The sequence below is a fragment of the Chinchilla lanigera genome, unplaced genomic scaffold, assembly GCF_000276665.1.
Source record: "Chinchilla lanigera isolate Chin_1 unplaced genomic scaffold, ChiLan1.0 scaffold00002, whole genome shotgun sequence".
NCBI classification, from domain to species: Eukaryota; Metazoa; Chordata; class Mammalia; order Rodentia; family Chinchillidae; genus Chinchilla; species Chinchilla lanigera.
The window spans coordinates 18,266,932-18,278,711 of record NW_004955403.1 but is presented as its reverse complement, the minus strand read 5'-3'; the positions used below and the strand labels follow the sequence as shown (position 1 = coordinate 18,278,711).

The window sequence follows — 11,780 nt, the reverse complement described above, 5'->3', positions numbered from 1 at the left end:
CTGGAACTCTCAAATGAGGAGCATTGAAAAAGGATAAATACTAACATGCTGCATCTTTCATTAGAACAGGATTTGACGCCTCACTAGGTGGACCAATTCCTGCTCTGTTTTCTGCACTGACACGGAATTCATAGGTGTTTCCTTCTTGCAGTCCTGTTACTTTGCATCTTAGATCTGAAACTGGTGTCTTTGTTGCTCTCACCCATCGCACGCCTTTCTTTTCTCTCCTTTCAATATGATATCCTGTAATTTCACTGCCACCATCATCAGTTGGTCTTTTCCAACTGACAGTGGCACTATTCTTAGTGACATTTGATATCTCTGGTTTTCCAGGAGGGCCAGGAGGACCTAGAAAGGAAGCAAATTTGTAAGTAATCCGTGATTTCCTAAACACTGCATTAAATCTTTTTATGTCAGTTCCCTGGCGTGCTCTACGTACCAAATCTGTCTACCATTTTGACAGGTTCAGACTGTACAGGCTCTCCTTTGCCATAATGATTTACAGCTGAGACACGGAAGATGTACTCATTTCCTTGGATAAGCTTGGTTACCACATGCCTGCAAGACTGAATATCTTCAGCAACCACTGTCCACAAAAGTCTGCTGGTTTCTCTCTTTTCAAGAACGTAGGACTTAATTGGTGATCCACCATCTTCCGAGGGAGGTGTCCATGTAAGTGTTGCTTTTTCAGCAGAAACATTGCTGATTTCAATAGGACCTGGGGGACCAGGTACATCAAGGACTGTTACTTTCACGTGTTCCTCCTTTGTGCCAAAAGGATTGGTAGCAGTGATCGTATATTCACCAGCATCTTTTCTACTAGAATACTTGACTGTAAGTGTGGAAGATGTTGGGGTTGAAGTTATCTGAGAGATATCTGATGGTCTGATGTCTTTTCCTGCCCTAGACCAACTTGATTTTGGAAGAGGTTTGCCAAGAATGCTAATGGCATTCAAAACAATAGTTTCCCCTGCTTTCACTGTGAGCCCATCTTTTATTGTGGGATCAAGGACAATCGTTGGTGCCTCTGCAAGGAAAAAACAATACATTTTAATCAGAAAAGGAAGGAGGCTTAATTTTGCTATTTTTTAATATAGTAAAAAAAAATTGACCTACCATATTCATCCTTGCAAATGATGGTTCCTGTACTTTCTGATGGAGCACTGATGGCACCTGCTGTATTCTTTGCCCTAATTCTGAATTCATATTTTCCACCCTCAACAAGGTCAGTTACAGTAAAAGCACAGTCAGGGACATTCACATGGTTGGCTTTCATCCAAGACTTAGAAGGTAGATCCCGCTTCTCCACTATGTATCCAGTTAACTTGTGACCGCCATCATATTTGGGTTCTGTCCATATGAGAGTCACTGAATTTCTCGTTACATTAATAACCTCAGGTTTTCCAGGAGGATCTAAAACAAAAATAAAACCAGTCAAACAAATACTGATGTTTGCTTCATGCAGTAAAAGTGCTTGGGTTTTTCTTCGTACAACGACTTACCAATTGGATCAAGTGCCACAACTGGCTCTGATGGGAGGCTTGGCTTGCCCACTCCTGCTAAATTGATTGCCATGACTCGGAATTCATATTCAAGACCTTCAGTTAATCCTGTCACTTTAAAGTCTTTCATCCTTATTGGAGTCTTGTTAGCTCTCTTCCACAAAAGGCTGTTTCTTTCCTTGAACTCAATGTGGTATCCTACAAATAAAACCATGAGTGAATCAATTCAGATGCAAAGTACAAATACAGATTGATTTTACTACACATATATTCAAATTATTTACATGTTGAACAGATAATCATTCATACTATCTACACTTTTATTACTCAGGCATAGTGCCATTTTTTTCCTCCTGTAATATCTATCGTTAGTGCCCCTCAGGTGAACATTAGCTTACAAAAATAAATATTGTCACCATGAAAGTCTTTGTTCACTGTCACATTAGGAGATTTTTCAATGAAATTAAACATTAGCTATATGTACTGAAAGAAAAATACAGTATTCTATATGCAGACAGTATTATAAACAATGAACACACATTCATTTTCATGGAACTATTTGGAAGAAACATTGACATAGAGCTGTAGGACAAGAACAAACTAAATACCTGTAATTGGAGAGCCACCAGTCTTCTTGGGGTCAGTCCAAGTAAGAGATACTGAATCATGTCTAACATCCACAATATTGGGAGGTGGAGGAGCATCGGGCACATCTAGGAAAAAGTACATAAGGCAAATTTTATGATAAGGAACCACCACAATACCATGTTTTATATTTTCTGACTTTGAGATACTTACCAAATGGATGTTTAGCAACAATTGGCTCTGATTTCAGGCCTTCTCCTACACCATATTTATTTTCAGCACTGACTCTGAAGGTATATTCCATTCCCTCATGAAGCCTTGTTACTCTAAAGGTGGTTTTCTGAACAGCAGAAGCGCATGTCACCCACTTGTTATTCACAGAATCTCTCTTCTCTAGGATATAGTTGGTGATTTCAGAACCTCCATCATCCTTTGGAGGAGCCCATTTCAAGGTTATGGCTTCTGCTGTGACTTCATCAAATTTGATCGGCCCAGTGGGGATGCCAGGTTTGCCAACAACTTTTATAGAAAGAGTTCCTTCCTTGGTGCCAGCAACATTCTTAAGTGTGATTGTGTATTTTCCAGCATCAGATTTTTGGCAGTCATATACTACAAGAGTTGTATTAACTGCAGATGACTCAACACTGACTCTTGTGTCAGTTGCTAGAGGGTCTTCTCCTTTCTTCCAGGATACTGATGGTGCTGGCTTGCCCTTTATGGGGATCTTAAGACGGAAGTTGCTGTTTTCTTTAGCCAAATAGCACAGATCAGGTAGATCCTTTAAGTCAAGATCAGGAGCCACTGTAAAACAGCAGATATAAATTACTGATTTTTTTTTCCCTTGGTGGTGGGGATCAAACCCAGGCCTCATGCATCCTGGGCAAGTACTCTATCATTGACCTATATTCTCAGCCCAGCAAATTAAGGCCAGGAAAGTAATTGTTTCAGATCATTATATGTTTTAATGGATTTTTTTGACAGGTCTGTGAATGGGGCCAAAAGCACACTTTTGATGACAATAGGAAGCAAGTACAGATGTCTGGGGAGGGGCTTACCGACATCATCCTTTGCTATGACTGTGATTTCGCTTGGAGTACCTTCTCCATTCTCATTCTCAGCACACACCCTGAAGGTGTACTCCTTCCCTTCACTCAAATCTTTTGTGGTATACTGCAGGCTTAATGATTTCATAACTCGTTGCCACTTATTATCTTCAGTCATGAAATCGACTGCATATCCGGTAATCCGACTTCCACCATCGCTGCGAGGCTTTTTCCAGCCAATGGTGCAAGATGACTTAGTTACAGACAGTGCTTTCAGGTCCACGACTGGTCCAGGGGTTTCTAAAGCAAAGGAGGAAAGATAAGTCTAAGCCCCAGCTAACCAACATCACTCCACACCATGGGGTTCATTTGCTCACCAGAAGCTTTGACGGCATCACGGGTTTCACCAGGATCACCAATGCCATACTCGTTTTCAGCAAAGATTCTGAAAAAGTAGGATTTCCCCTCCTCCAAGTTAGATACTCTGAAGCTTGTTTTTGAGCACTCAGTTGCCACTGTAGACCAGGACTTCCTTTCTGCATCACGTTTTTCTACCACGTAGTTTATAATGGGGCTTCCACCATCAATAATGGGAGGATCCCACGTGACATAAGCTGAGTCTTTGGATGCTTCCTTTACAGTCACATTGACAGGAGGCCCAGGAGTATCTGGAGAATTAGGAAGTAAATAGGAATTGTAAACAATTTCATTCATGTAAATTGTTATGGCTGATACATTATGTCAACTTGGGGAGTCTAGAGGTTTGGCTAAGTGACTCAGCAGGGAGTCAGGGTGCTTACTTTGTATACATCCTGAGCCTGTGGAAGAGGATGGCGTGGAGATTATGTGAGTGCTACACACCCCCTGGGTCGGGGTAGGCTGTTTACAATGTAAGGGAGGGAAAGAGGCTGCTTGCCGCCATTCCTCCCTTTTGCTGTTGTTGCTTTGCTGTGTTCTGCCACCATGAACGCTTGCCCTCTGCCAAGTGCTACTCTGCCTCGAAACCAGCCCAGTGTGGACTGAAACCTCCACAAACTGTGAGCTAAATAAACCTGTCCTTCCTTCATTTTGGATGTCAGGTATTTTGTCCCAGCAACAAGAGAAAAGTAACCAAGACATAAATATATATAAACTATAGTTTTACACAAACAAGTTTTTTTTTTCAAGTAGACTTACCAAGCACTTTCACTACGATGGTGTATTCCTTTTTGCCGCAGCTGTTCTCCAGGGTTAAGATATATTTTCCTGCATCGTATTTGTTCACATTTTCACAGCGCAAGAAAGTATCAAAGTCAGTTGACTTTATGTCCAGTCCAATCCTTTCTCTTAAATTGACATTTGGTTTGGACCAAGTGATCTTTGGAGGTGGCCGTCCTTTCACTGGCACATAGAGCCTCATTGTAACTCCAGCACGTAATATGAGTGTTTTCCTTAATTCAGCATCAAGCTCTCCCTCGGGTGGAACTATGTAATTTGGGGGTGAAGAAAATGAACAAAAATGTAATGGTCAGGTATATTTCCAAGGCCTGGCCTCATTACTCCTAAAATACATTTCCTTTTTAAAATTCATTAATATAATTCTCAAAAGTATTTCAATACTCTTTTCCAGTTGTTGATCATTCCATTTTCTAATATGTGCTAGGCTCAACCAAGTATTGCCTGGAAGATCTGTACCTTGTGTACTCATACATCCTACATACGTTCAAACTCTAAATACCTTAAAAGAAAGTGGGTGATTGGTCTTTGACTCTTCTCCATTCTTGTTTTTACTTTCCTACAATCTGTGAAGCACTCTGCCATAGATAATACTTTGGCTGTTTTTATTATGTCATTGTAGAAAGACAAGTACATAGTGAAATGTAATGCCAAGTAACTGTTTTTAAAAGGTAGGGAGAATACTTATGGAGACTGAGTGAAAAGAAGAAGTCTGGGGAGGGAATTTATGGTGGAGAGGCCATCAACTACATACTCATAGAGATGGTAGACTGGAAGAGTAAATTCTAACCAGAAGAATGATAAATAGTTCTTTAATTTAAAAGCCTTTTTATTCTTGGAATAAAATTGTCACATTGCATATTCTTTGGAAGACATGAAATTTCCATGTATATATGAAAAGCTTTGCAAAACCTCAAATCACCTTGCATTTCATTCAGCCTATTTTATAACAGCATGAAATATCAACCCAGCTCTCTTAAAAAGTACATGTGGAGTTACTAACTCTAAAGCTCATAGATAAATAAACCTACACAGTGGAGTTCTGTCCTCCCTCTTATTATACAAATTGACGAGGAAAGCCCTCTCTATCTTTAGGTAATACTTACTTAAGATGTCCTTGGGGCAGTGTTTATCTGGCACATCACTGGGGTCACTGTATCCAATCTTATTAACAGCATACACACGGAACTGATATTCTGTGTTTTCAATCAGGCCAGTAACTTCAAAGCGGGTTTTCTGGAGCTTCTCTGGTAAATTGCACCTCACCCAGTGGTCAGAGTCAGCTCGTTTTACTTCCACAAGATAACCGATGATAGGGCTACCACCATCATAAGCCGGCTTGCCCCAAGATAGACTCACAGAGCTATGGGTGGTATCATATACTTTAGGGAAAGCTGGTGGGCCAGGAGGGTCTGAGGATAAAGAATAGTAGAACATTTTAATTAGAACTTCATTCCTGGTTGTTTAAAGCTGATTGTAAGGGTATGGAGTGCTTTGATGAAAACTTACACAGAGGATCCTGAGCGTACACAGCTTTGGATGCATCACTGGGTTTGCCTGGTCCAGCTTTATTTATAGCTGTGACTCGGAACTCATATTCGGTACCTTCTTGGAGACCTGTTGCTTTTATTGTTCTTTCTATCACAGGTTTTCTGTTGACCTTAGTCCAGTTAACTGCCTGTGTTTCCCGCTTTTCAAGCAAATAGCCAGTGATGGGTGAGCCACCATCATCTGCTGGGGGTTTCCAGCTGACTGTCATGTGATCTTTGGTTATGTTGCTGATAACAGGAGGATCACAGCGTCCAGGTGGGTCTGCAGAGATTGATTCAAAAGTCAGCTTTCCAAGCTAAATGGTGATATTAAAAACTAAGAGGAACAACTATAAGAAAATGTTCTTACCATATGGGTTTTTAGCAATTGCTGGTTCCGTGAAGATTGGATCACCCACTCCATATTTATTTTCTGCACAGATACGGAACTGATACTCATGGCCTTCTATAAGCTTCTCCACGCTGCAGCTGGTGATGGGTACTGTGGAAGAGACCTGAGCCCAGTTGGGCCTGCTTGTTTCACGTTTATCCACAATATAGTTGGTGATTTCTGAACCTCCATCTTCAAGAGGAGGCTCCCAAGACAGCATTGCTCGATCTGAATACATTTTGTTGATTTTCACAGATGCTGGAGGACCTGGCTTATCTGAAAAATTAAGGAGGAAAGGTGAAGTTTTTCATTAATATATTTAGAATGAGGAATGAGTACAGAGTAGAAGTCTGGACCTCTGGGCTGCTGGCTTTATGTTATCATTAACTTCCTGTATAACCTGAAGTCTTAATTTTTCAGAATCGTAGTTTCTTATATGTAAAATTTAGTAACTGTAATATGTGATCTCTCGTAATCTTTTTAGCTCTAAAGGACTATTGTGCTGTGATAAGATTAATTCAGTGGGTAAGAAATATATGTCAGTATATGTATTTTTTCCTCACATATTACTTTATAAATCTTATTTACTTTAGGTAAAATATGGGATTCTAATTAAACTCATTAATTACCTAATACTTTAAGCTTGATGGTGGCCGATTTGGAGCCACTCGAATTTTCAGCAGTAATGGTATAATCTCCTGAGTCCTTTCGGTTCACACAGAATAGCTCCAAGGTACACAGGTTCCGCTGCATGGCCATCTTTATGCCTTCTGTGGGTTTTACTGGTGTACCATCTTTCTTCCAAGAAATGGTTGGCATTGGTTTACCAAAAACGGTAGCATCCAAGCAAACATTAGTTCCAGCTTTCACAGTGAGCAAAGATTTCATGGCCACACTCAGGTCTATCCTGGGAGGAACTGGAAAGAAATAAGATAAAAGGACTTAGTGTATGCAAAATTATATGTCTTATTAATAATAGAAATTCATGTGCTGTACCTCTTTTAAGAATGCTTTTACCTTACTAGACAAACAATTATATATATTTATGAAGTACAAGGTGATGTTTTGGTATATGTGTACATTACACAATGATGAAAGCAACTTATCCATCACCTCACCCATTTAGCATTTGTTTTTGTCTTGAGAACATTTAAAATCTACTCTTTTAGCAACATTATTAACTATGGTCATCATGCTGTGTAAGTTGATCACTAACATTTATTTCTCCTGTCTAACTGGGACTTTGAACTCTTTAACTGACATCTACCTTGCTCCATTCCCCAACCCCTGATAACCCAAGATAGGCTTTTTAAAAGTAATGTATTTATTACAAAAGTAACAAAAAGCTTAATGTAGAAGTTTGACAATGCTGACAGCATGAAAGAGTAAATTCCTGTAATTCTGACATCTCTGCATAATCACTGCTATCATTTAAATGCATTTAGTTGTCATATTCCCATGAATGTACACTGGTGAAATTGCAGTCTTTAGTTTTGTGTCCTGCTTTTAGTTTAGGACATTGTCTTTGTAATAAAAATTTCAGTGTTATATCCAGAGTATCTATCATTTTGTTTTCCCTTATCATAGGCGTAGGTGTAGTTTCTTTATTAAATGAAATGAACACCACAAATTCTGTGCATCTCTTCCTGTAACACTCAGTGGAATCTTACCATTTTCTGCAAGGATGGTCACTGGGTCAGAAGGTTCAGAAGGCTGGCTAATATTTACCGCAGTCTTCGCAATTGCTCTAAATTGATACTGAGCATTCTCTTCTAAGCCAGTAGCTGTGTACTCTTCCTGGGGTATCTGGTGAGGTGTAGTATTACACCGTACCCACTTATCACCAGGGAGTTTACAGGCTTCTACGAAATAGCCAATAATTTTGCTCCCTCCATCATGCTTGGGACGGGCCCAGATAAGGGATGCAGAATTCTTGGTGACATCAGTAACTTCAGGCTTCCCAGGAGGATCTAAAACCAGAAGAAATAGTCTCAGCATTCAAATGCTAACAGAAGTTTAAACCCCACACTTCACATTATTGCCCTGTTTCTAAGTGATAAGCTTAAAAGGCTACACTTTTGAGTCCTTACTATGTACATATAAGAGTTATATATGGAACATCTTCATGGTAAGAGATAGAACCTATTCCTCAATAGAGGAATAGGCTCCAAGTTTTAAATGGCTTCCATAACACTAAAAGACAAAGCACCCCCTCACACAAACTTACCAACTGGCATTCTTGCAGTTACATATTCTGTTGGTTTGCTGGGAGGGCTGGATCCAGCTTTGTTTAGGGCATAGATTCTGAACGAATACTCTAGACCTTCAACAAGGCCAGCACAAGGATATTCCATTGACCGGACAGGAGTATCATTAGCTTTCACCCACAGTAAACTGTTTCTTTCTTTGCGTTCAATCAAGTAGCCAGTAATAGGGCTCCCTCCATCACTGTCTGGTCTGTCCCATGCGACAAATATGCAGTCTTTGTTGACTTTAGTGACTCGTGCATTCTTTGGTTCACTAGGCACATCTGCAGATGAACGTAAGGGAAATGTCAGTTTGTGTTTTAAGTAACAGAGTGGAAAGAAAACATTTCCTTTTCTCTTCGAAAAGTACATACCAAATGGAAACTTAGCAAGCATCTTTGGTGATGTGAGAGGCTCTGAAATTCCAAATCGATTTTCAGCACGGACCCGGAACATATATTCCTGGCCTGGGATCAGCTTTCCAACCCTGCAGGAAGTTTTTGTGACTGAAGCTAGAGCCGTGATCCAGTCCCCTCGGCTCACATCACACTTTTCCACTATATAGTTGGTGATGTTACTGCCTCCGTCCTCCAGAGGGATGTGCCATGACAGGGAACAAGCATCAGAGTCAATATCGGAAATGTCAAATGGAGGCTGAGGGGGTCCAGGGGCATCTGCATGAGCCGAGAGGGAAGAAATATAAGAACATGGATTTGATAGAAAAAAAAATGTTGTGATTTTCATACTTTGAAGACTGTTGTCCTATATTTAACTTACCCATGACGATGACTTTGATCTTCTGTGTGTCTGTTCCAGAACTGTTCTCTGCTGTGAGGCTGTAGTAACCGCTGTCTTTCCTAGTAACATCCTTTATGATCAGAACAGAAGAGTTGTCTGCTTTGTGAACTGCCAGGTGGCTGGATGTGACAACTTCTTCTTCTCCTTTTTTCCATGTACAGGTGGGATGAGGCTTTCCGTACACATGGGCTTCAATACGGAGTTTCTTCCCAGCTTTAATAGTAATTTGCTCTGGCATGAGGATCTTAGGTGGCACTAAAAGTAAAATGGAAATACATTCATTTGGAGGGGGTGTTAAATTTTCTCTGGTGGGGAAGATTTTTCAAATAGTGCATTGCAGCCCAGAGTGGGCTGAAAGTAATGTTTGCCTTATAGTCGGTATTTTCAAAAGAAATAAAATGGGATATAATAGAAAATATTGCCTGCAAGTACATAAGGTTAGGTATCACTTCAAGAGATGTCTTTCAGCTATGTGTATATATTGAGTCACGGTTTAAAGTTTATTTACTGTGTGTTGTGAGTCCACAGGTGTGAAATCTAGTATTTTTCATGTATTTCTAGAACTAGATTCCTCAAGGACAAGTCTACATAGCCAAAGAAAATTTTAATAAAGTTGTATTACATGAAGCAGTGATTACTTACGCAGTTGTTCTTTGGCTTCATATACACCTTCGGCTTCTCTGGGCAAGCTGACTCCAACAGCATTTCTGGCTGCTACTCTAAATTTATATTTCTTTCCTTCCTTTAAACCAGAGACAACAAGGCTGAGATCTTTAACGACTGAATACTCTGTCCAGCGATCTGCAGGCTGGTCTTCTTCTCTGTAACTAATGATGTAGCCATCAATTTTAGCACCTCCGTCACGGAGAGGAGGTAACCAGGCTAAAACAGCACTGTTCTTTGTCATTTCAGTCACTTCTAGTTTTCTTGGAGGATCTGGCTCACCTACAAGGAAAACACAGTTTAGAAAATTATCTAGGTAACTTAATCAAACCCCCTTTGTTAATATATTTTTAATATATCATTTACTTCAAAGTATATGAAACCTGTAGTTCAGTATATTGAAAGGAAAAAATGTCCAAGATGAGACAGGTCATAAAAAAGTCTTTCCTGAGTGAATTACATATTTATTGCACTAGTAGGGTTTCTACAAGTTAAATCCTTTTCAGAAGAAGATTAAAATGCTTTTGGCATCTTGCTAAAATAAGGCACTGGAGTTAAGAAGAGGAAGAAAGGAGATTTCTTACTTAGAGGATCTGATGCAAGCACTGGTTTCGGGATATCTGCTGGGACACCAGGGCCATACTCATTGACAGCAGTTACTCTGAAGAAGTACTCATTGCCCGGGACGAGATTGGTTACATGGAAGCTTGTTTTCTTAACTTCTGGGGTAACTGTTGACCATGTCTTTCTGTCTGCCTCACGTTTCTCCACAATATAATGTGTCACTTGACTTCCACCATCATTTTCAGGAGGGGCCCAGGACACATGGCATGATGTTTTTGTGACATCAGAAACTTTTAAATTAGATACAGGTCCAGGAGTATCTGTAAAGAATAGATACACATGTCTTGTCAGTGTCCTTTTTAATTAATTTGTTTTGAAAGGTGAGAGGGAGGCCTTCTAGCAACCTACCTAGTACTCTGACATTCACGAACACAGCCTTTTCTCCTGCTGGATTCACCAGTGTTAAGGAATATTTTCCTGAGTCATCACGGGTAGAATTGGGGATGACCAGGAAGGCCATAGTGTCAACCAGATCGACTTGTCCTCTTCTGACCACATTGTCAATACCCACTTTTCTCCAAGTGACTCTGGGGGCTGGCCGCCCTCTCACTATTGCAAATAGTCGGATAGGGCATCCTGCTCTCACTATGACCAGCTTTCTCATACTGGCATCCAACTCAATCTCCGGAGGTTCTGCAAACGTTAATGACATTAAGGTTACTGGTTGGTTTTCAGAACGTGGGAAAATCCTAGGAGGAATATAATGTGAATAAATCAGGGGCTAAATAAAACAGAGGCCTCACCTAGGATTTCTTTAGGTTTGATTGCTTCCTTTAGCTCTGCAGGACGCCCAATGCCAACTTGATTTTGGGCACATACCCGGAACTCATATTCCTGGTTTTCATCCAAGCTGGTAACAGTGAATTCCATGCGAACAAGTTGTGCTGCAGCATTGCACCTCTTCCAACCTTCATCAGGTGATGCATCTGCTATTTTTGGTCTCATTTCTACAATATATCCAATTATTGGTGCACCACCATCATAGACTGGTTTTCCCCATCCAAGAGTTATGGAATGTTTTGTTGTATCAATCACTTTCAGATTGGTTGGTGGACCAGGTGGTTCTGAAAGTAAATTACATAAAAATAAATGAACACACATTTGCCACAAGCGATATTTTAATTTGTAAGTTTATATAGTCAATCCTCAAACAAAAAAAGGGTCATTGAATATCTCAATTACTG

The 11,780-nt window shown here is 40.2% G+C and overlaps 1 protein-coding gene across 3 annotated transcripts in view; it reads right to left on the bottom strand.

Annotated features, from left to right (window-relative positions):
- Window positions 1-11,780, bottom strand: part of Ttn (titin) — a 271,046-nt gene that overhangs the window by 49,678 nt on the left and 209,588 nt on the right. For all 3 annotated transcript variants that reach the window (XM_013512608.1, XM_013512603.1, XM_005373371.2), the window contains 21 exons: window positions 11,340-11,660; window positions 10,945-11,229; window positions 10,557-10,856; window positions 9,952-10,254; window positions 9,289-9,564; window positions 8,886-9,185; window positions 8,493-8,795; window positions 7,936-8,235; window positions 6,895-7,182; window positions 6,245-6,541; window positions 5,855-6,157; window positions 5,452-5,757; window positions 4,307-4,594; window positions 3,508-3,798; window positions 3,143-3,430; window positions 2,301-2,888; window positions 2,111-2,215; window positions 1,503-1,700; window positions 1,117-1,413; window positions 440-1,027; window positions 46-348 (listed from right to left, as the gene is read on the bottom strand). In XM_013512608.1, the coding sequence (XP_013368062.1) occupies window positions 46-348; window positions 440-1,027; window positions 1,117-1,413; window positions 1,503-1,700; window positions 2,111-2,215; window positions 2,301-2,888; window positions 3,143-3,430; window positions 3,508-3,798; window positions 4,307-4,594; window positions 5,452-5,757; window positions 5,855-6,157; window positions 6,245-6,541; window positions 6,895-7,182; window positions 7,936-8,235; window positions 8,493-8,795; window positions 8,886-9,185; window positions 9,289-9,564; window positions 9,952-10,254; window positions 10,557-10,856; window positions 10,945-11,229; window positions 11,340-11,660 (6,528 nt within the window). The remainder of the gene's footprint in view (window positions 1-45; window positions 349-439; window positions 1,028-1,116; window positions 1,414-1,502; window positions 1,701-2,110; window positions 2,216-2,300; window positions 2,889-3,142; window positions 3,431-3,507; window positions 3,799-4,306; window positions 4,595-5,451; window positions 5,758-5,854; window positions 6,158-6,244; window positions 6,542-6,894; window positions 7,183-7,935; window positions 8,236-8,492; window positions 8,796-8,885; window positions 9,186-9,288; window positions 9,565-9,951; window positions 10,255-10,556; window positions 10,857-10,944; window positions 11,230-11,339; window positions 11,661-11,780) is intronic.